The sequence below is a fragment of the Pediculus humanus genome, genomic scaffold (assembly GCF_000006295.1).
Source record: "Pediculus humanus corporis 1103172107729 genomic scaffold, whole genome shotgun sequence".
Taxonomy (NCBI): Eukaryota; Metazoa; Arthropoda; class Insecta; order Psocodea; family Pediculidae; genus Pediculus; species Pediculus humanus.
The window spans coordinates 164,422-189,410 of record NW_002987332.1 but is presented as its reverse complement, the minus strand read 5'-3'; the positions used below and the strand labels follow the sequence as shown (position 1 = coordinate 189,410).

Below are 24,989 nucleotides of genomic sequence, written 5' to 3'. Positions count from 1 at the left end.
AAAAAAATTATTAAATTAAAAATTTTACCCCGCGAAACCATTTAAATTTAAAAAAAAAAAAAAATTCTTATGTAACTTACGTCTCATAATTTAATAATAATAATAATAATATTAATAATAATAATAACTTTGCTTTCGTATTTTTTTTATAAAATTTGGCCTGATTTAAATAAATCATTTGTTGTTGTAAAAAAAAAAAAAAAAAAAATGAATTTTCCATTTTCTAACGGAAAATTATTTAAACCAAAAAAAAAAAATCCACAATTTAAATTTTTTTTAAAACGGTTTTGTAATTATTATTATTATCATTATTATTATTTTATAACGAAATAAAAATAAATAATAATAATAATAATAAACGAGAAATGTTTAAACAGTTAATAGAAGTAATAAAAAATCCGGACAAGGGGCACGTGGCATTCGCATCAGAGTAAACAAATCAAAAACGAATAAAAAAAAAAAAAAAAAAAAAAAACCGCGTGTAATTTTTATTATTAATAATAATAATAATAATAATAATAATAATAATAATAATAATAATAATAATAATAATATTTACGCGAGATGGACGTGTCATTAATAATACAAATAAATTTATTCCCTCGTACATACGCGTAAATAATTATTAATTAATAATTAATAATAATAATAATTTTCCGCCGGTTTAAAATTTCAAAAAAAACGCGGGTTTTATACGAAAGAGAGATAAAGAGAGATAGAGAGATAGAAAATAAATAAATAAATAAATAAATAAATAAATAAACGTGCGTGAGAGGAATGAATACATATATATATGTGTGTGTATGTTGCGGTAAAGAGACGCGTCGTCCCGCGCGCGTAATTCATACAGGGGAAGTGTTCATTCAGCGTTAAAATAAATCATAAAAATAGAACGGTGATACGAAATGAAGATTTAGCACCGAAATAAGAGAAATGGTAAAGCCCGCCCCTTCGTCCCCACTCGGAACCAAGTCGGTATAAATGCCGGCAAGGACAGCGCGGGTTTTAGTATACCTAGTAAGCCTGCCGTGGTACACTACGTCAACCACCCATTCATTTAGGGTTAAAGAAAATTTCCGACGCTTGTGCGTCGTATTTCCCATATCGGGGGGATTCGTGTGATCTTTTTTTTTTTTTTTTTTTTTTTTTTATTTTATTTTATTTTATTTTATTTTAATAATTTAAAAAAAAATAAATAAATAAATAATCGGTTATTATTGTTATTGTTTTTGTTGTTCGTTTTTTTTTTTTTGGTGCGTGTTTTTTTTTTTTTTTTATTAATAATAATTTTTTTTGGTGCGGTTTTTAATAACTAAAAAAAAAACATTTTTTTTTAATGTTTATTATTATTATTAATAATAATAATAATAATTTTTTAAATAATTCGTTTAGAAACGTATAAAAAAAAAAATAGAAAAAAATGTTCGTTTGGAGTATACGTTGGCTTTACGAAGCCTCAATGAATTTTGACAAACCAGAAAATTCAAAATTTTTTTCCACGTTAGTTGTGTTCCTTGTTGTTCTAGTCATTGTTCGACTCATACAAATATTTCGGGAATTGAAATCATTGCCACCGGGACCGTGGGGTCTTCCGATATTCGGGTACTTGCCTTTTTTAAAAACCGAAGCACACATACATTTCGGTGAACTTGCTAAAAAATACGGTTCGTTGTTCAGCACACGTTTGGGAAATCAGTTAATCGTTGTCGTGAGTGATCATAAAGCGATTAGAGAAGCTTTCAGAAGAGAAGAATTCACCGGAAGACCACATACGGAATTCAGCAACATACTAGGAGGCTACGGTAAGTTTTTTATTATTTTTTTTCCTCCCCGCCTCCCCCTTCCCCCCTTTTTTTTCGATTTTTTGAACTCTAAAATAAATAATACAAAGTTGAACGATTTTTTTTTTTTTTTTTTGTTAATCGTTATAAAATCTGGCACGTTTAAAGCCCAAATATCTTATCGATAGGCTTATATAAAAATGATCTTTGACACTTGAGAGGAGAATGAGGAGTGAGAAAGGGAGAGAGAGAGATAGATAGAGAAAAAGATAAAAAAAAAAAAGAGAAAGGAAAAAAAAAAAAAGTCGCCTGATCTTTGCAATTATGTCATTGCGAGTGAATTGTGTGAGTGTTGGGTCCACCAAAAAAAAAAAAAATTTAAAAATTGTAAAACGGAAACGCTTGAGGCCATATTCGTGGTTCAAACCATTAACATATCAGAATAGTTTTTTTTTTAAATTCGACTAATTAATATTTATTACTTTCCTTTTTGCTTATGTTGTCCCAATTAGAGAATTGAGATTGAGGTAGGTCCAGGAGGATCATTGGAAAACTAGTTCGTCGCACTTGATTTCTCTCGTCCCTTTTTTTTTTTTATTCCTTTTCACGTGCGACCAAAAAAAAAAAAAAAAAGAAATTTATTTTATTCATAAAATAATGGCGGTTTTTTTTTTCTTCTTCTGTCATAATAAAAAAAAAACGAGTTCTGTCGTTCTATTTTTATTTAAAACGATTGATTAATTATTAGGAGAAAAAAAAAATTGATAAATAAATCGATCGATCGATTGACGTTCGTTCGATTTGATATAATCGATTTCTATTTGATTTTCCTACTATTTAATTTAAAATTAGTTTTTTTTTTTTTTTTAATTATCATTTTGCTTATTAAATTTTTTGACAGTGCAGCTTTAGTTTCAGCAGTGTCATATCCGGTAAAAAAAATTGAAGAGTAGAGTTTTTGATTGATCAAATGATTTGATTACTAATTGTCATTCGATCTTTACCAAGTTCATTAACTTACAACGAGTAATTCATAAATTTTTTTTTTTTTTTTGTAATAAAATGAATTGTGCAGACGTTGGTGATAAGTTGTTAAAATGATGATAATTAAACACCGGCGTCTGTGAATGTTGTTGCCTTATTTTCCTTTTTTGTCTAGTCGAAATAAAAAAAAAAAAAATTGAAAATATTTGTATTCTTAATATTAATTTAGGTTTTTTTTTTTTTTTTTTCTATTATTAATTTATAGGAATCATAAACAGCGAAGGAAAATTATGGAAAGATCAAAGAAGGTTTTTGCACGAAAGGTTAAGACATTTCGGCATGACCTATTTTGGTTCGGGAAAAGAAAACATGGAAAAAAGAATCAAGGTAGATATATTAGAAATTATAAATTTTTACTCATTTTTATATTTTTTTTTATTATCAATTTATATTATTATTATTTTCGTTATCTCGCGTTTTCTTTTAAAACGCGGAAGTGGTAGCAAATAATTTTTTTTTTTTTTTTTTTGACGACCTTGTCAATCATTTCAGTTACAAAAAAAAAAAATAAATAAATAAATATGTGAATGTGCGTGTGTGTGTGTGTGTGTGAGTGAGTGTGTGTATCTATTTTTAGTATACGTTATACGAAAAGAATCGTGATAATCGAATACGGGAGAAGTCACGGATAAGTTAAATGTATTTTTATTATTTGCAGGTAGAATTAGAGTCGTGTTTACGAACCATATCGAAACAAGAAGGAGCCGAAGTGGATTTAAATCCCTTGTTAGCGATGCCCATAAGCAATATCGTCTGCTCAATATTAATGAACGTTAAGTTCAAGCCGAACGACGACAGGTTCAAGCGGTTCATGGATCTGATCGATGAAGGTTTTCGACTTTTCGGTATCTTGACTTATGTTAATTTTATACCTGCAATGCGATATCTTCCCGGATTACAAGCGACGAGAAAATTATTGCACAGAAATAGAATTGAAATGGCGGCTTTTTTCCAAGAAACAATTGACGAACATAAAAAGACATTCGATCCGAGCGTTATGAGAGATGTTGTCGATGCTTATCTTATGGAAATAGAAAATGCCGGAGAAAAAGGGAAAACTCTTTTCGAGGGAAAAGATCACGATAGACAAGTTCAACAAATTATTGGTGATCTTTTTACCGCCGGTATGGAAACCGTAAAAACGACCCTTCAGTGGGCGGTCGTATACATGCTTCACCATCCCGAAGTCGCCAAGGCTGTGCAAGAGGAGTTGGATCAAGTCGTGGGAAGGAATAGGTTGCCAAATTTAGAAGATATGCCATTCTTACCGTACACGGAATCGACACTTTTAGAAATATTAAGGAGATCTAGCATAGTGCCATTAGGAACAACACACGCCACAACAAGGTATCTATTAATGCATTCACTCTAAAAACAGACAAAAAACTAATTACGAGAGACGCAAACCTTCTCTAACGAACAAACAACAACAAACAACTAAAATTAAATTTATTTAATTTTAATTATTTCAGAGACATTAATTTTAATGGGTACAAAATTCCAAAACACGCACACATAGTTCCACTTTTACACGCCGTACACATGGATCCAAATCTATGGGATCAACCAGAAGACTTCAGACCCTCAAGGTTCCTCAATAGCGAAGGCAAAGTAACCAAGCCTGAATATTTTCTTCCTTTCGGCGTGGGAAGGAGAATGTGCCTGGGAGACGTTCTCGCGAGGATGGAGCTTTTCCTATTCTTTTCAAGTTTGCTACACGTTTTTCACATAAAACTTCCAGAGGGTCAATCATTACCCAGTTTAAAAGGAAACACGGGAGTCACAATAACTCCGGATTCCTTCAAGGTTAGTCGGTCTCTTTATTTATCATTATTATTATTATTATTATTATTGAAATTTTATTTATCTGACGCTATATATAAAAGAGTGTGAGCCTGACTGATTTTTTCCCGATTTACCCCGTTGGATAATAGTCGTACACATATATATATATATATATATATTTCCAATATCGTGAATGAAATTTTTTTTTTGTTTTATATGTGATTAACAATAATAATAATAATAATAATAATAATTGCAATAGTAGCATAAAATTTGATTTATCTCACAAACGCGATAACTAACAATTTTTCACTTATCAATTTGATTCAGTATTATTATTATTATTATTATTATTATTATTTTCGAAATGATTGAGTCGTCGTTGTAGTCGTGTGTAGGCTGTTTTCCGCTTGTGTGATGGTATTTTATATTTAAAAAAAAAACAAAAGTTACAACATCATTTGTGAATCGGTTTCAAAATTTATTGATATATTAATCGTTTTTAATGTTTTTTTTTTTTTATTTAAATATGGTTCTTTTAAATAAATCAGGTGCGTGTGTGAATATTAATTTTATGTAAAAAAAAAATTTTGTTTCTCACTGCAGTCGACATTTCTCTCTTTTTATAAACTATGAAACCACAATTTTGTGTCATATTGTTTTCTTTAAACTTCCACCCTAAGCGACCCCTAAGCGACCACAAAATCAATGGCTCTTCAAATTGTTTTTTTTTTCAATTTACTCATTATTATTATTGTCGTTGTTTTTTTTTTTTTCTTCTTCTTGTACAAAAATTTTAAAAGATTGTCATTTTTTTTTTTTTTTTTTTTTTGAAGAACATCTGACAACGGTGTCAACGCCCTCACCCTCACGTATTTTTTTACCCCCTCCCCTTTTGCATTATTAGTATTCCTTTTAAATAAAAAAAACGAGAGAGGTAGATGGATAGATGGATAGATAGATAGGTAGAGGGAGAGAAAGAGAAAGAGAAAGAGGGAGAGAGAGAAAGAAAAGTTGTAAAAAAAAAATAACTTTTTTTTTTGTTTGTTCGTTTGTTAAGCGAGCCTTAAAACGTTTTAACTTGAGTACAGGTTTTTGGACGCGAATTAATATTGTGTGAACCCCTAAAAAAGTGAAATTATTTGAGGTTATTGACCACAGCCACGGAGTCTTTCAATTATCATTGATGAATACCTTCTAGCTAGACAACCTTAATCTTCACAAACAAACAGTAGTCTTTTAGTTTAAGGTCTACGGTTAATGACCACTAAGTATGTAGGCCATTGTTGTATCCCAGATTTCATTTTTGTAATGAATTTAGAAAAAGTTAATCAATTTTTTTTTTTCCTTTTATTATTATTATTATTATTATTATTATTATTATTATTATTATTATTATTATTATTATTATTATTATTATTATTATTGTTTTTCTGTTAGGTTTTTTTTTTTTTTTTTTTTTTTAATATCGTTGCGATATTGTCGCGTGCGAGTGTGTGTGTGTGTGTGTGTGTCGTTGGATGAGTAGTCGTAACATGTAAATAACTTGTATTAATAAACGATTAGAAGGCGGTGAGAAATCGGCGATCAGAAATCATAGAGTAAATAAATGAAAAACAATAACGCCGGGAATTATGTGATAAGTTACAGTTATAAAAACACGATGAAAAAATAAAGAATTTATTATTTAAAAAAAAAAAAGATCGTATCGCAAACGCTTGGTAAAATATATTACCTTGTTTCTCACCTTTTCGTTCCCTCGATTTAACACAGAGAGAGAGAGAGAGAGAGAGAGAAAAAGAGAGAGAGAGAAACAGAGAGAGAAAGAGAGAGAGAGAGGGAAAAGAAAAACAATTTAAAATTAAAAAAAGAAAAAAACAGGAAAGAAAAAAAAATTCATATATGTCATATATTTTCTATCTCTTTCTATCTTTTTCTCTCTCTCTCTCTCTCTTTTTTTTTTTTTTTTAAAAACCTCAAACATTATTTCAAAAAAAAAGAGAGAGAAAAAAAAAAGAAAAAAAGACGAAGAAGAAGAAAAAAAAAAAATTTTTTTTTTTTTAAGGGTTTTTGTGTATATAATGAGAGAATTCACCTTTTCTGCACGGGCCAACGACCTCAAATTCAAAGAGGAACCGATGGATAGAATATTGTGCGTGTGCGTGTGCGTGTGCATGTGCGTGTGCGAGTGCGAGTGTTGTGTGTGTGTGTGTATAAAAATTATTTAAATCAAATAACCGAAGCAAAGCAGAAGATAAAAAAAAAAAAAAAAAAAACCGAATGCGAGTGAGTGAGTGACTGTGCGTGCGTGGGTGGATGGATGAATGTTAGGATAAACGCGAGTTTCGCATAATTGAAAAAGTTTCCTATTATTATTATTATTAAAACGTTTCCCTTCGCGGTGATGGTGGGGGTGGGGTGGGGGTTGCGTTCACACGCACTCACACGCACCGAAAAAAAATACAAAACAAAACGCATAAAAAAATTTTTTTTTTTTTCTTCTTATTGTTTCAGGTGTCGTTTGTACAAAGAGTGACAGGGCCGGATTTAGAATTTTTAAATAGTAATAGTGATAATTTAAGAAATTTGGGAAGTCATTAGAAACTTATTCCCGTAAAACGTTTTTTTTTTTTTTTTTTATTTTTATTTTTTAAAAACTAAAAAAAAACTAAAAAAAAAAACTAAAAAATCCAAAAACTAAAAAAAACTAAAAAAAAAGAGACATTAATTTAATTTTTTTTTTTTTGTGTTATATATAAAAAAAAAAAATACTCGTCTTGCCAGTTCCTTTTTTTAATTTATATGTTGTACATTTTTTTTTTTTTTTTTTGTTAAAATATCTGTGACAATTTTTTTTTTTTTTTTTGTTATGTTGTCGTCCTGAGAATTTTTTTTTGTTTTTGGAACGAAACCCACGACACGCTCGTTCGTTTGTTTTGTTTTATTTTCTGCAATTCTTTCCTTTTAATTCTACGTTGTTATTATTATTATTATCATTGTAATATTTTGATAATTGACGTACTTACCTTATTTACCATTATCATTTTTTCCCACCCTCTTAATCTCTCCCCCCTTTTTCCCCCTCCCTCAATATTTATCCTGAGAAAAAGTTTCCTGAAGAGAGAAAAATTATCGGTTGTGTATTAATCTCATTGATTGTTCCAACAAACAAACAAACAAACAAACAAAGGAAAAAAAATTCTTTGAAGTCGTTAAAACTTGTTTTAAAAAAAAGCTGTTGTAAAATTTGTAGTTATCATAATCATAATCATCATCATCATTATTTTTTTTTTTTCGCGTTCATTTTTTTATGTAAAATTTAAAATAATAATAATAATAATAATAATAATAATGAAATACCTTAGGCCTGTTGAACAATCGCGATAATAACAGATCTCGGGTGTTTGAAACCAAAAACAAACAAACAAAAAAATTGTAAGGAGCCGCTTAAAAATGCCCGAAAAAAAAAAATTTATTTTTTTTTTGTTAGGTTGGTAAAAATGACGTTTTTTACGATAGCGGCCCCTCCCCCTCCTCCCCCCAACAAAAATGAATTTTTCTTCACGCGTTTTTTAATCAAGTATTAATAATTTTTAATTTTTAACAGTATTTATAGATTTGAAGGAAAAGGAGAAAAAAAAAAGCGCGCCAATTTTTTAATTTTTTCCCGCCATTTTTTTTTTTTTTTAAGTATTTTAATCTCGTTTTTTTTTTTTTTTTAAATACTTATTCTTATTATTTCGTCGTTTTTTTTTTTTTTTTTTTTTTTTTGTAATTTTTTAAATACTATTGACGACACATTTACGACGTGCGTTCAGAAAATGTTCAGAACGATTTAATAATAAGGATCTCCATTAATAAGATTTTATTAACCTTTAATTAATTAATTTTGTTTTTCCCCAAGTAGTTTTTTTAACTATTATCATTATTATTATTATTATTATTATCGTTGTTGTTTTTTTTTTTTTTTGTATCGATCGAAAGTTTTGTAGAACGTTGCTAGCTGCGAATTTAGTATAAAACGTAAAAAAAAAAAAACCAGTAAAAATTATTATTATTATTATTTATTTTTTATTTACTAGTAGTTGTTAGATTAGTTTTATTATTATTATTATTATTATTATTATTATTATTATTATTATTATTATTATTATTATTATTATTATTATTAATGTATGTATAATATTATTGATTTTTTTTTTATTTTGTTTTAAATTGCCTTTCAACACGTTAATTTTTTATTATTATTATTATTATTTTTGTGTATATATATGTATAAATTTTGTATTTGTACACGTGAGTGTGCGTGCGTGTGTACGCACGTGCTCGTACGTGCATTTTATAAATAATTAAGAGTTGAAAGTTTTTTTTTTTTTTTTTTACACATGTATATAAAAAAAAAAAATTATTCAACTTAAATTATTATTTTTTTTGAAGCCAAAGACACACTACGGGTTAGGTTTTCTTCTTATTTTTTTTTTTTTTTTTGTGTTTTTTTTCTATAACAACCACCCGAAATGTGGACGTATTAGGTTAATAGCCGGTGTTGTAACGCATTGTTTCATTTTTTTTAAAAATAAATAAATAATAAATAGAAAAAAATAGTTTTAAAAATAAAAAAATAAAAATTTTCGTTAAAAAAAAAAAAAAAAATTTTGTTTTATTTGTTTTCAAAAACCTTTTCCATTCAATTATTAATGATAATCTCTATGAATTTGTGATTGTTTACATTTGATGTCGTTAAAACCACGACAGAATTTTTGTTTTGTTTTGATTTTTCCACCGCCTACTCGAACAAACGTTTTTCGTTTTGTTTTCTCTCTGACGTTATAGGGTGACAGAATCAGGTGATTAAATTGTTTTGTCGTTTAATTATGTGAAAACGTTTGGTGGTAGTGGTGGTGAAATTCCAACATATTTTGATTCATTTTAAAGTTTGTGATGATGACTACATTATTATTTGTAATTTAATCGACCGGTTATTGCATTCTGACCGGTAATTTACGGTTAAATTTTTTTTTTTTTTTTTTTTTGAATATAAACTAAGAAATTCATTCTCGGTGAGTACGTGCATTAATTTGAAAATTTACTTTTTTTTTTTTTTTAAATAACCGTTCCGGTAAATCAGCTGTTTTTTTTTATTACCTTTTTTTTTTAATACCTTTTTCCAGCGACACGAAGGTAACACTTACCTGTTTTTTTAAAAATATATTTTATTTTATTTTATTGTCGGTGTGTGTTTAACATTGATGCACATTAAGGGAATTAGTTGATATTTTATAGTCGTCAACTATTTTTTTACCTCTCATGTTTACCAACAACCACTATTCGGTATCGAATTTTTTTTATTATCATCATCATCATCATTATTCTGTTTCGGTTATTAACAACTGATTTGCCCAATTTTTTTGTGACCTTATTTCCTTTTTAATATTACTACCGTCGAATCACGGTTTATACTCTAATGGGCTTTACTGATTAATATACCTTAACCCGTCATCGAGCTATTTTTTTTTTCTAAATGCAATTATAACAGTTTTTCGTTCCAAATTACATTCGAGTTTCATTTTTTTTTTTTTTTTCTATCTATCCATCCTCCTCCATTTCGTGCGTGCCCCACAATAAAAAAAAAAAAGCTTAATTATCCCTACAGACTCTTTTCGAGCCTTCAAAAAAAAAAAAATTACATTTTTTATGTATGTATTTTGACTTCCCGTTAAGTCAATACAGTAGACATTTTTTTTTTCTCTTCGAATACGTATTAAAAATGTTACGCACGCATACACGCACGCATGCACGCATTTTTTCGTTACTTTTTATCAACAACCTTAAAATACAAACATAAATTTTAATGTAAGAATTTGAGTTCCTGATAGTAAAAGAGTTTTAATTAGGGGATAACCTTATAAAATAAAAACCTGATCGATAAATTTATTATTTTTTTTTAACTTTAATTTTTTAAAAATATATATATGTATCCGTCGGGATCGGTAATAAAACAAAAAAAAAATTTATTTATCGTATTTTTTTTTTAAATTTAAGTTTGATTTATTTATTATTAACGTACGCATAATAAAAATAAAAATAAAAATTATAATATCATCATTATCATCATATGGTGTTGAAGTTAATTTAAATTATTTTTAATAAATAACTAAAAAAAAAAAAAAAGGAAAATTATTTAATATGAACGACAGAAAAAAAAAAAAAAAACAGGAAAAAGCTTTTATTTTTCATATAAGAAAATTTTTTTTTAAAAAATTATATGTATATAAATATAATGCAACGCGATTAAAAGATTATTAATTGAATTAAAAATCAAAATAATAACAAAACAAAACAAAAAAGTCTTCTGCTATCAGTGTTGCCACTATTAAAGCCATCTATCGACAGCGTCGTCAATTAAAAACAATAACAATAACAATTATTTATATATAATATATATATAATGATATGGGAAATTTAATATATTCACGATCGAGTTTTTTTTTTTTTAAATTAAAATTTAAAAAAAAAAAAAGAAAATGTCCGTTCACCTTGGAAAATTATTATTATTATTATTATCATTAATAATTTTTTTATTTGCAAAATATCGAATTAAATTGACTTGACGAAAATTCAAATAATAATAATGATAATGATAATTTTTTTTTTTATTCAAATCAACGTTGAGTGCTTACGTGCTTGCTTACGTGTATGCGTACGTGAGTGCGTGAGTGCGTGAGTGAATGAGTGCGTGTAGGATTTATCCCCACCAGAAAAAAAACTCAAGGGTAACTTTCTCATAAACTTGCAAAAAAACAAATTTGAAAAAAATTGAGAAAAAAATTCTAAAAAAAAGACGGCGAAAGAAAGAAACATTCAAAGGTAATCAATTTACACAAAAAAAAAAAAAAAATTTGATAATAAATTAATATAAAACCGGATGTTGATGAAGGTTACGTGTAAAAAAAAAAACTAATATTAATAATAATAATAATAAAATCGAAAAAAATCTCTAAAAAAAAAAAAACAATTAATTATTATTAACATTTTTTTGTAATTAATTAATTTTTTTTTTTTGTAATAGAAAAATCTTCTTCATTAATTTTTTTTTATTTATTATGTTTTTCGGTTATAAACGGAAATGAAATTACGCAATAGATATAAAAATTATTATTATTATTATTATCATCATCATCATCATCGAACCTGGTATTATTATACATCCGGGGCAAAAAAAAAAAAATTAATAAATCCCCATTGTTTTTTTTTTTTAATAAATATTTAATAATTTAAATTCGCATATTTGCCCGAATTATTATTTTTTTTTTTTTTCGTACAATTTTACCCAATTTCGCAAAAAAAAAAAAAAAAAAAAAACTGTGTTACCCGTTTAATAATAAACTTTTCTATTAAATAATAATAATAATAACGATGATGATGATAATAATAATTTGTAAATTACGCAATCGATATAAATAATTTTTTTTTCTCACGCGCGTTTTTCTTTTTGTTTTTGTTATTTTTACCGTTTCGATATCGTTTTTTACATCCCTTTCGTTTCGCATCCCCCCACGCCCTCTCCCTGCGCCCCCTCACGCCCTCCCCTTTTTTCCTAACCGTTTTAATATTTAATGACGCCGCGTTTTTTTTTTTTTTTTAAATAAAACTTAAATCAATTATTATTATTATTTGTGTTATTATATAAGAGCGTACGTGATTAAAACTATCATGGAATGGCGTCGGCGAATGGAGAGTAAAACGTAGTAATGATAATAATAATAATAATAATAATAATAATAATAATAATAATAATAATAATAATAATAATAATAATAATAATAATTAATGATGATTCATTGTAATTTATAATTTGAACAAAAACACACACAAACGTTTATATATATAAATAAATTTTTGTATATCGTTAGAAAAACACGTTTTTTTTTTTTTTTTTTCTTCAAAACAAAGGAATTAAAAAAACGCGAAAGAAAGTTTTTTTTTTTAACGTGGAATTAGCCGACGATGACGATGATGATGATGATGACGACGGCGGTGATGACGGTGACGGTGACGACGATTGTAGTAAAAAAAAGTTATCAGTCGCGACAAATGTGAAAAAAAAAAATTTAACATTTCCAGACCAATTTAGAAGAATTAGTTTGGGCATGTCGTGGCATGACGATGATGATGGCACACACACGCACACGCACACGCACACACACACACATAGCCAACCGATATATCGAATCTATTTTAAGACTCGTTCGCTCCTGGGCAAATTAGGTCAAAATTTTTCTTATGCAGGTTTTTTTATTTTTATTTTTAAAAATAGGTACCGATCGGAGTTCATGGTACGACGAATGCGTTTTCCTTCCTCTTCCTCCTCCTTCTCTTCTTCTTCTCGGTTCTGTCTGACGTGCGTAAAAACAACGAACGCAATGCGGATTTTTCATTTTTTTTATTCTTCGTTTGAATCGTTAGAAAGGGGGAAGACCCGGTTTTTTAAATGCGGGAATTACGAACGTGCGTATTACGCACGTGTACAGGTTCTCATTTTTTTTACGCAAGATTTTTATTTCCACCCGAAAACTTTTACGTGACGTTGACAAATAATAATAATAATAATAAATGTTATTACAACGTGAAATTATGTCATGTGAGAAAAAAAAAAATTTTCCATTATGAAAATTTAAATATGGCGGATAATTTTTAGTCGGAGGATTGATTGATTTTACGGAGATAATTCATTGAGTAATTTTCTTTGATAACGAATTTTTAGATGGGAAAATTTTAGATTAGTGATAATGATTTGAGGGGAAGGGAGGGGAGGGGGGAAGTGTGGAAAGGATTAACTCGACTTTTAAATTATTGACGTAATGGAAAAAAAATTTTTTTTCTTTTATTTTTATTAAAAACAAATCAATTGAAAATAAACTCTCCCTTTCTCTCTATCTCTCCCTTTTTTTGATAAAAAGAGAGAGTAAAAAAAATAATTTGATTGACGTTTATTTATTTCCTTTGTGTAAATATAATCAAATGTTTTTTGGGCGTTAATGTGATACCAGGTTCACCCTCGAAATCCTCATAATAATCAAGAGATAAATGAAAATTATTCAATATGGCACCGGCAAAAAGAAAAAGTAACATTTTAGCATATTCTTCTCCCAAACACATTCTTTTACCTACAAAAAAGAGTTGAAAGACTTGAAAGGTCGACGGAAAAAAAAAGAAAAATATCAGAGCGGAAATGCCTGAACAGAAAGTTATTATATCACCCGTACCGGTCTGAAAGGGTATGAATGCTTCTGGTTTTTTATATTTTCCATCATCGTCCAGAAACCGGGTTGGATCAAAAACATTTGGCTCGTTATAATACGATGAATTCATGTGAATGGCCCACTGAAGAGGTATAATCATGGTACCCTTAGGTATGTGGTATCCGTCCAATACAGCGTCCTAAAAAAAAAAAAAAAAAATTTTTTTTAATTTAATTATTATTATTATTTGTGCAACATGGCGTAATGATTAGTTTTTTTTTTTTTTTTTTTTTCTGTTCTACCACCACCTCCAATGAACCGTGTGGTATTCCCAAAGGTGTGACAGACCGGATTCTTTGACATTCTGATATGCATGCTTGAAAGTATGGAAGGGATGAAATATCATCGAGAGTTATGACGGTTTTCACGTCGCCTAAAACTTCATCTATTTCATTTTGAATGTTTTTCTAAAATGTATAAAAAAAAAAAAAAAGGTTAGATACACTTTTTCAACCCCTTTCAACTCCCCCCTTCCATCCCCTCCCCTCACCTGTATTTTGTCGTCGTGTGCAACGTAAAATAAAAACCATCTCAAAGTCGTTATCGTAGTGTCGACACCAGCTCCCCATAAATCAGCCATTAAATAATTAAATTGATAATTTGTGTAAAAACTTTTTTCATTTTTCCTTTTTTCCATTTCCCAATGGAAAGCTCCTAAAAAATGATCAATTTCCGGTTCGATATTATCATCATCCATAGATTTTTCATTTTTTTTATATTCTTGTAATATTTTTTGATATATATCATGACTGTATTCGATTCCAGTTTTTAAATATTTTATTACTTTTTTATATTTTGGAAGAAATCTGGAGGAAAAAAAAATCAATGGGTCAAAGTTTTACGTCACGTTTTTCCAGGAAAAAGAAAATTTTTTTTTGGAAAAACAAACCTTAGAAAGGGTAAAAAATTTATCGGTCCGGCAACGCCGATTAATTTCGTACCCTCTTCCTGTAGATTAATTAACTTTTTCCAAGTTTCGTCATTTTCGTTCCAGACTTTTCCAAAGACTAAATTAAAAACAACGTTGCCGAGTGTGTGCATGAGTAAATGTTCAACGTTTAACGGTTTCCCTTCGCGGGTTTTTATTTTTTTTATCAATTCCTCGACTCCGCATCTTATCCCTTCTTCCATTTTATCCCGTTTTTTCGTTGCGAATTTAACCATACCGAAATTTCGTAAATTATTAACGACAAATTTCCTTTGCTCTTTCCATTTTTCACCTTGAACGCATATTATTCCTAAAAATTATTATTATTATTAAAACATCCGCCGTCATCGCCACCACCGACACAACCACCACAATACTCTTCCTTTGATTAATTTCTCCTGTTTTTTGGAACAAACATTTCGCCCACGTGTAAAATAGACTCAACTGTTTGTTACCTAACAAACAAAGAAACAAACATCGGAAATCGTACAAAATTTTAATTTATCATTCTCGTACGTTACATTATTATTATCATCATCATCATTTTTTCCTCGTCGTCATTCGTTACTTTTAAATTTATTTATTATTATTATTATTATTATTATTTAACCCGAAAATAATTAAACGTTAAGAAACAAATTGAATTTTTAAACTAGGATTGTACACGAATGCTGTTCAGCGGAAAAAGGAAAAATTTCTCCAGCGTTTTCCAGCATATAGATAATAAGCGCGAAAAGATTTTATAACGTTTTTCGTTTGCCTCGATTTCGAATATAATAATTATTATTATTTTTATGAATTATCGATTAAAAAAAAAAAAAGTTCTTCGAGCAATGTCGAAATGAAGTAAACGTTTCGAAGAAATCGAAAGAAAATAAAAAAATAGAAGGAAAAATGTCGTAAATAAATTAATTTACAAATTATCGACAGTTTTTTATCAAATTGCGACAAAACTAAAAAAAAAAAAAAAAAAAAAAAAAAACAAAACGTCACGATGTAAAGAAAATAGTTTTTAAATAATTCATATTAGATATATATGTACATGACTTACGTAATTAAAAAATCTACGATAAAAAATGACGTCTGCTTGTTTCTCTCTCTCTCTCTCTCTCTTTCTCACTCTCTCACTTTTTCTTACCGTAATTTCGACGTGGAAATAAAAAAAAAAAAAAATTTTTATTACTTTTTTTTACGGTTAATTAACGGCTTGGAAAGTTTTTTTTTTTTTTTCACAATAGTTTTTTTATGGAATTTGTTCGCGCGCTTTTTTTTTTCTTCTTCTCCTTTCACGGTAAACAAATTTTCGCGCCAAATTTTTTTTTCAAATTCCCGACATTTAACAAAAAAAAAAAGAAATTTATTGAGATTATGTTGTTGTTGTTGTTGTTGTTATAACGTTTCGAGTCAGGGGCAAAAAAAAATAAATATGATGAGGCAGGAAAATTAATTAATTAATTAATTTAAAAAAATTTTGTTTTTTTTTTTTATTCCCGGTTGAAAATTCCATTTTCTTTAATTTTCCAGCCGTGCCTTTAAATTATCCAGGAGCAGCACACGGGTCACGGTTAACAACATTATTTTACGTGGTTTTATTTTTAGGCCGTAAAAAACAATTTTTTTTATTTATTATTATTATTTAAATTCACGATGACAATAATTTTCTTTTTTTTTTTTTTTTAATAAATAAATAAAAACATTGACGGAAAAAATAATAATTAAAAATTTTAACTAATGACACGTCGTTGTAATAGCAATAATAATAATAATTATAATGTTTGTGTCAAAATAACAACAACAACAAATTATTATTTTTTATTTGCGCGGGAAAAATTTATCGAGGCGGCGGATTTAAAAAAAAAAAAAAAAGTTTTCTTATCCCACGTAATGTTTAAAAATCTTTTATTATCATTATTATTATTATTATTATTATTATTATTATTATTATTCATTTAATTTATTTTATTTCTTTGTGTTGTGTGTTTTTGTGATTGCGTAATAATAAACGTACATAAAACGATTCAGTGATAATAATAATAATAATAAAGGTAAAAGTTATTAACGCGATTTATTTAATAAAAAATTATTATTATTACTTAATTTAATTTTCAGACAAAATTGTTATTATTATATAAACAAAAAGGCAACGAGTCGAATATGTATGTATAGTAAAACGTGGCAGAAGATTTAGTTAGAACGTTATATTTTTTTTAATAAAGGCAGATAAAAAAGAAAATTTAAATAAAAGGAGGTCAAATAAATTTTTGTTTTTTTTTTTTTTGCAAATTTTTTTTTTTTTTTTTTTTTAATATTAGTGACACTCAAAGTAGATGACACAGAAAACCGTAATAATTTGATTATTCAAGCGATATGAAAGTATTTGTGCAAAAAATAATAATAATAATAATGATAATAATAATTTAAAAATGAAAACAAACATCATGGAAAAAAAAAAAAAAAAAAATAATAATAATAATGGAACATTCGAAAAAATACTGGCGTTTAATGTTTATTTTATTTTATTATCTTTCTCCAGTCATCCGCCAAAAAAAAAAAATAATAATAAAATTTTAAAATTTTTAATTTAATATCCGCACTCGCTAACATATACACGATAATAATAATGATGATTATAATAATAATAATAAATCATAAACAGTGGGAGTTAGTTGTAAAAAAAAAAAAAAAAAAAAGTATGTTGTAATAAAACGATTTCAATAAATCATTGTGTTTATAATAAGAATAGGTTGTCCTCATTCAATCACGGATACCTAAATTTTTTTTTGAACCTAACACAGGAGTCAAAAGAACAACAACAACAACTACAAAAACTTCTTCAACAGTTTACGACGCAACAAACAACTCACACACATAGAAATTAGTAAACAAACATCAACAGCGGCCTACTATTGGTCTATTTTATTGTTTTTTTTATTACGCTCTAATTAAAATAAAATAAAAATTGAAAAACCACCAAACGTATAAGGGGTTAAAGTTCACAAACCCCAAAAAAAACCCCACCCCGAATTAAGGGTTGCTTAATCATCATTATTAAAAAATAAAGGGGGTCACGTAAATTTTTATTTTTTTAATACGAGTGACAGTCAAATGAGATGACACAGTAAACTAATTTGATTATTTAAACGTTCTTTCATCACATTTAAAAAAAAAAAAAAAAAAACAATAAACAAACGAACCTGAAACTTTAACAAGAGAGAAAGAAAGAAAGAGAGAGAGAGAGAGAGACAGAACAGGGTCAATTACACCGCGGCGTATACAATTCCTCGCGTTTTACGTTAATTAAAAAAAAAAAAAAAGTAAAAAAAAATTAACCATCCCATGGCATTAAATCATCAATTCGACGTAGTATTTATTTACATACGCAACACGCACGCACTCACGCACTCACGCACGCACGCGCACACACCCAAAACATTATTATCGATAATTACATTTAAATAATATTTATTTACTATTACTATTACTACGCATTGTTTTTACGTCAATATTATTATAAAACAAACGCCCACATGACTCTTTTATTTATTTATTAATTTATTCTTAAATAAATTATTAATATTTTTTTTTAAATAAATAAATAAATAAATAATAATAATTTGATTTATTACCAGTATAAAAAAAAAAAAAAACGTTTTATTAAACATAATATTATTTTTTTATTTATTTAGATTTGTCGGTTAATAAAATCCTTTATTTTAATTGAAAGTATTATTATTATTATTATTATTATTATTATTATCTCAATGAGACTTTCATCTTAATGAAGCTGATATTTTTTTTTAAAATAAAGAAACGGTTACGGTTAAAGTGTGTCACTTTATGTACATAAATATACAGATCAAATAAATGTGTACATGCATGTAACGACCACGCGTATGCACTCACGCACTCACGCACTCACTCACGCACTCACTTAATAGTTAATAAAAAGAAAAAAAATTATCGTGAAAGTGAATGCATTTTCGTTTTTTTTTTTTTTTTTTTTTCATAAAACGAATGATGATGAAAGCAAAGAAATACACGCGGCTTTGTTATTGTAAAAACCAAATTATTATTATTATTATTATTATTAGTTCGATGGGGGGAAAGAAGGAAGGAAGAAAGGAAGAAGAAGGTAAAATCGAATTTAACCTTCGTTATATAAAAAACAATTTAAACGTAAATAAAATTATTGTGCGCAATTAAATTATATACGATGTGATATGATAAATAAATAAATAAATTTTATTGACGCAAAACGTCGGGTTCGAACGCACGCGCACGAGTATACACGAGACGAACAAACAACAAACGCGAAGAAGAAAGACGAAAAAAAAAAAAAAAAACCTTGATTATGTTTGTGGAAAAAAAAAAAAACAAAAACATAATTTTTTTCCTCTTCCAAGGTGTAAAAAAAAAATAAACGTTTTTTTTTTTTTTTTTTATTTGAAAAGGTACAACATTAACGCAATTTTTTCACGCCACGTTCGATTCCCCCCTCCCCCTCCCCCAAAACAATTTATTCTATTCCCACGTTTACAAATTGGAGGGAAAAAAAACGTAACGTTACCGACGGGAACATGTTGTTAAGCAAACTCTTTGGCAAACAAACATTTTCGTTTTCTTCTTTACTCCTCCTTCTCCTCCTTCTTTCCCGCCCTTTCCACCACCACCCCCCCCCCGGTGGAAAACTTGAAGTCTCGAGAATTCTAACGGGAAATCACATACCTCAAGCTAAACAAAAAAAAGGTTCTATGCTAAAATTAAATATAAAATAAAAAATGTTTTTTTTTGTTTTAAATAAACCGAACACAACACGATTATGTTTTACAACATTTTTAAAAATATTTGATATTAATAATCGGCTTTTTTTTTATTATCGAAAAGGCACCATTTTTAATTATATATACACGTCCTCTCACGTTTTGTATTATTATTAATTTCTCCTCCTCTCTCCTCCCCCTTCTTCTCCCCCTCAATTCCCTGCATTTCAAAACATTTGATAATATTGATAACTTAATCAATATAAATAAAATTTAAAATTAAAAAAAAAAAATCATAATTATATTTTTATTTATTTTTTCGTGTTTAAGTCCAGGCCATTTGTACGTAGTCTTAAATACAACCGAATAATAATAATAATAATAATGATAATGTTTTTTAAGCGGTGACTGTCAAATTTCATGGACAACAAGTTCTCGCATTCATTTTCTTGGCAAATGAGAATGTCCGTAAGTCGTTGAACGCCCGTCAACGCCGAGAATAAGATGATTAAAAAAAAAAAAAAAACAATTTTTTTTTTGAATTGTTACTTATGTAATAATAATAATAATAATGATGATGATGATGATGAGATATTTAATCGATCCATCGATCGATCCATCGATCGATCGATCGATCGGATCGATTACACAACCGACACTTTAGTAGTAGTGGAAAATAATTTTTTTTTTTTAACTTTTTCATTCAAATAATATTTTAATTTATTAAATGAAAAAATTTTTTTAATATTAATTATAGCAGAAGAAATAATAATGATGATAATGATGATGATAATAATGATAATGATGATAATAATAATAATGTTTAAGAGCAGTGAGTAAAATTTAAAAAAAAAAAAAAATGAAAATAGATTGACAAGAGTGATGAAAAAAAAAGTTTTTTTTTGTTGTTTACTTAAAATTGTCGTGGCATTAGAAGAATATATTGATTATGTAATTTACACTTCGATAATATTTATTATATTCGTGTGCGAGTGTAAACAAAAATTTAATTTCTTTTTTCTTTTCCCGCCATTTTTTTTTATTTTGTGTTCTTTAATTTACCGGAAGTTAAACAAAAATTTTTTTATTTTTTGTTTATTTTTTTTATTTACGTATCCGAACCTTTTTTTGTTATTTTTTTTTTAACGAAAAAATAATAATAATAATAATAATAATATTTTAAGGGTTTTCGAATTTCATTTTGTTTTTAAATTTTATCTTTATAATAATTATTATCAAACAACAACAAAGAAGAAAAAAGAAAAGAAAAGAAAAGAAGAAAAAATTTAAATAACGACATAACGCAAGTTTTTCATTTTTTTTTTTTTTCACTTTTTTGTAGGGGGAGGGGTTTTCTCAAATTTCTTTTAAATTAACGTGACTCCCTTTTTAATTTTTTTTTTTAAATTATAAATAATAAATGATAATACTAATTAATTAAATTTTTAATTTAAATATTTAAAAAAAAAATTTTTTAAATAAAAAAAATAATTAAAAGATGATGAAAAACAAAAAAAAAATAAAATGAAATTTAATAATTTTCCCCAATTATTATTATTATTATTTTACAAAAGGATTAACGATTTAAAATCTTCGTTTTTACCCCCACTTTTATCATTATTATTATTAATAATATATACATTTTTTTACAACGTAACAAAAAAAGAAAAAAAAAAAGATGGGACCGCAGTAAATGTTTGAAGGACGTTTATTATTTATTATTATTATTATTTATTTTTAATATAAATAAATTAATAAACGTGTGGATGCGACCTCAAAAGTTCAATCATCCGGAGATTGGCCCTAATTTGTGACTGGAAAACTGGCTGCTATTATTATTATTATTATTTTTCCAATGTTTACCGTTTTTTTTTTTTTTTTCTTTTTCTTCTTCTTCTTCTCGGTGTTAACGAAGGACTTGTTTTATATAAAAAGCCTTCGTGTAACCGTAAAGAACTCACAACTTTTCAGGTTTTTTCGTTCTTTAACAGGATTTAAATAGTAACTAACATTTACCGTTTACAAAAAAATATTTTTAGGGACTTGATTAATAATAATAATAATCCGGAAATCGAATATAGAAAAAATAATAATAATGATAATATTAAAACCGCGAGCGCGCGCGCGCGCAAAAAAACAAAATTTTCGTAGATTACCTTCGGATAACCTGTTAAAATTTAAATTTATTATTTATAATTCAGTCGACAAAATATTTCAGTCTGCCTGGATTATCATTGATGATGATAATGATAATGATGATGATGATTCCCTTTTTTTTTCTGTTACTTTTTTTTTTCCTTGTAAATTTTTTTTAAGAAAATCAAAGTATAAAAAACAAAACCAAGGTCGCCTGGATTGCGTCTATATAGCCCACACCCAAAAACAGAAATTTTTTTTTTTTTTTTTTTTTTTTTTGTAATTTGTCAGAAATTTGTAAATTTTCCTTTTTCCTTTAAAGTTCAAGGCTCCCCCCTCTTCCCTACCCGAAAAACAAAAAAAAAAAAGCTTTACCCATTTTTTTAATTTTTTTTTTTTTTTTTTTTGCAAAAAACTTTAACTGATTAGTATTATACCTGTTATTAAAATAATAATAATTTTTTAATTTTGTTTGTGCAAAAACGATTTTAAAACCGAAAAAAAAAAAAAAATTTTTTTTTGTTTTTCTTCTTAAGTTAACAAATAATATAAAATGTAAACAAAAAGAAAAATATCACACCATCAGCAACAATAACAAACGAATAGTTAAAAAAAAAATTTCATAAATTACAACAATACTCAACGCTAATGTAATAAATACTTCAAATACCTCCAGGTACAACCGACCACCCACCTTAATAGTAAAAACAAACGCAAAGAAAAAACAAAAACCAACAACAACAACAACACGACAAGAACGTTTCGATAAAATTTATTTCAGCAAAAAAATTTCATTTGACCGTTTAAAAAAAAATTCAAAATTTTTATTTGACATTTTCCATTGGGAAAACTTTAAAACATCAAAACAAAAAAAACCGACAAGAAACTGATAACTAACTGGAAAATAAAACCACAATGGACAACATAATTCTCAAAATTCAAACATTAAAAAAAAAATTGCAAAATTATTATTATTATTATTATTATTAAATTACTGTTGTAGTCGGTTGTTAAAAACCACACCTTAAGCTCATTTGTAAAACAAACAAGAAACATCATCATTATCATTATCATCAAAGTGTTGTTTTGTTGTTTTACACGTTGTTGAATGACTCAAACCAAAGGTTGATCAAGTGTAAAAAAAAAAAAAAAAAATACTCGAATCCACTCTTCCATTGAATAAAAAAAAAAAAAAAAGCTTCAAGGGAAATAATATTAGGGTAGGTCAATATCGTAAAAGAAAATTAAAGGTTTCAAAACTAGATTAACCTAAATTTTGCAATAATCAAATTTAATTTTATTTTTTGAGGGAAAATTTAAAAAAAAAAAAAAAAAAAAAAGAAACTCGATATCTTCACTTTTATTATACGTAAACACAGACGCGAGCAAGCGAGCCAGAGTCCGCGCGCGCGCGCTCGCGGATAGCAGAATATAAAATAAATTTAAGAAGGCTGTGGAATTTTTGTGACGTCATTTAATTTGAAAATTCAAATGAAAACGTAAACGACAAAGACAAAACTCGATGAATTTTTTTTTTCTTTTTTCCTTTCGTTAATTTTTTCTTTTCGTTAATTATTTAAATTTTAAAATAATAATTATTTATTTTGTTATTAATTTAATTTCTTTTCGTCTCCATTAAATTAAAAAAAAAAAATATTCGAAATCGATTTTTATGACGTTATCGAAAAAATAATTAACGTTTTTTTTTTTTTTTTTGGTAAATGGCGGATGAATTTTATAAAAATTACCGAATGAGTCTCAGTTTTTTTTCTTTTTTTTTTCTCTTATTATAAGAGAAGGGGAGAGAGAGAGAGAGAGAGAGAGAAAGGTGGTAAAATTATATATAAATTATTTTTAATTTTTTTTTTTTTTGTGTGCGTGCGTGTGTGTGTGTGTGTGTGTGTGTGTGTGTGAATGTGTCACGTGTGAGAAATTTCTTCTCTTTCTTTTCTTCTACGAAAGTTGAACAACTTTGTTTGAGAGTATTATTATTATTATTATTTAATAGTAATTTCCAACTTTCTCGATGTTCCATTGGCACATTACCACCGGCACTCTCGAGATCTTTCAAGGTCAACCGAGTCAAGGCCGCGAGGACAATGATCTAATGCTTGGAGAAATCTATCATGACCTATCTTAACTCAATCGCGTTCCGTTCTAATTTTTTGCAAAAGAATAAAAAATAATAATAATAATAATAATAAATTTTTCCTTTCATTATTAAATTTTAATTTTTTTTGTCCTTTTCGTTTTTAAATTTGCCTCAAAGCTAAAAAATGAACGTTATAAAAAAAATTTTTTTTAAATTGGTTTTTTTTTGCTTTTCTACAAAGGGGTTGTCAATAAGTTTTAACTTTTTTGTTAAATTATTAATTATTTAAAAGAAAATTCATCCCAATATCGATACGCATTAACAAAGACAATCATCCGACAACAGAAACCCCGAACAACAACAACAACAACAACCATAACAACAATCAAATAAATAATGACAAACGTATATAAATATTTAAAATAAATAATTAAATGTTTACCATTATCTTTCATTATACCATGTGTTAGATAAAGAGGTGCTCTTCCGGTAAAAATATCCATGGCAAGTGCCTGACGTACGAGTTTCACATCAGACAAAACAACTGAAAAAAAAAAAAAATTAAAATTAATATGATAACTCGAATTTTTTTTGCGCACAAAAACTTTGCATAAATGAATTTCATCGAAGCCATTGACTTATTGATGAATATAACAAAAACAACAACAACAACAACAACATCATCATCAACAACAACAACAAAAACAAGGAATAGTTTTGGTTGCCGACACTTTCAACCTTGAATAGGCCAAAGCCCAGGCCCATAATATTAAGGTAGTTAACTTTTCTATATACACACACACACACACATATATTTTTTTTAAACGCAAATTATTATTATTATTATTATCACATTAATTTTTTTTTTATTACCTGTGAATATATTACCCATTTGTATGCTGTATATTTTACCATATTTTTCCGATAGTTTCGTTAACGTGTAGTGAGGATTTTTAGCATCAATAAATGGTAAATATCCGACTATGGGTAAACCGTATGGACCTGGTGGTAATTTTTTCATTAATTTTCCGATTTTCCGCGTCAAATAATAACCGATGAGGCCGATGAGTAAACCGACGAGTCCTTCTATCACTTGCATATCTATAAAAAATGATAATAATAATTAAAATAAATTTTTATTTTTCGCGCGCAAAGGTATCT

At 27.2% G+C, this 24,989-nt stretch overlaps 2 protein-coding genes across 2 annotated transcripts; one reads left to right on the top strand and one right to left on the bottom strand.

Moving 5' to 3' along the window:
* Positions 1-1,420: 1,420 nt before the first annotated feature.
* Phum_PHUM319540 (cytochrome P-450, putative) lies at positions 1,421-4,756 on the top strand (the record flags this gene model as incomplete). The annotated part of the gene is made up of 5 exons (XM_002427406.1): positions 1,421-1,802; positions 3,031-3,152; positions 3,484-4,172; positions 4,298-4,631; positions 4,712-4,756. The coding sequence occupies 5 exons, from the start codon at positions 1,421-1,423 to the stop codon at positions 4,754-4,756; spliced, it is 1,572 nt and encodes a 523-aa protein (XP_002427451.1).
* An 8,848-nt stretch (positions 4,757-13,604) lies between these two features.
* Phum_PHUM319530 (cytochrome P-450, putative) lies at positions 13,605-24,927 on the bottom strand (the record flags this gene model as incomplete). The annotated part of the gene is made up of 7 exons (XM_002427405.1): positions 13,605-13,777; positions 13,877-14,051; positions 14,161-14,319; positions 14,403-14,718; positions 14,802-15,150; positions 24,271-24,372; positions 24,702-24,927. 7 exons carry the CDS (start codon positions 24,925-24,927, stop codon positions 13,605-13,607), a joined length of 1,500 nt encoding a protein of 499 aa, XP_002427450.1.
* Between the last annotated feature and the right edge of the window lie 62 nt (positions 24,928-24,989).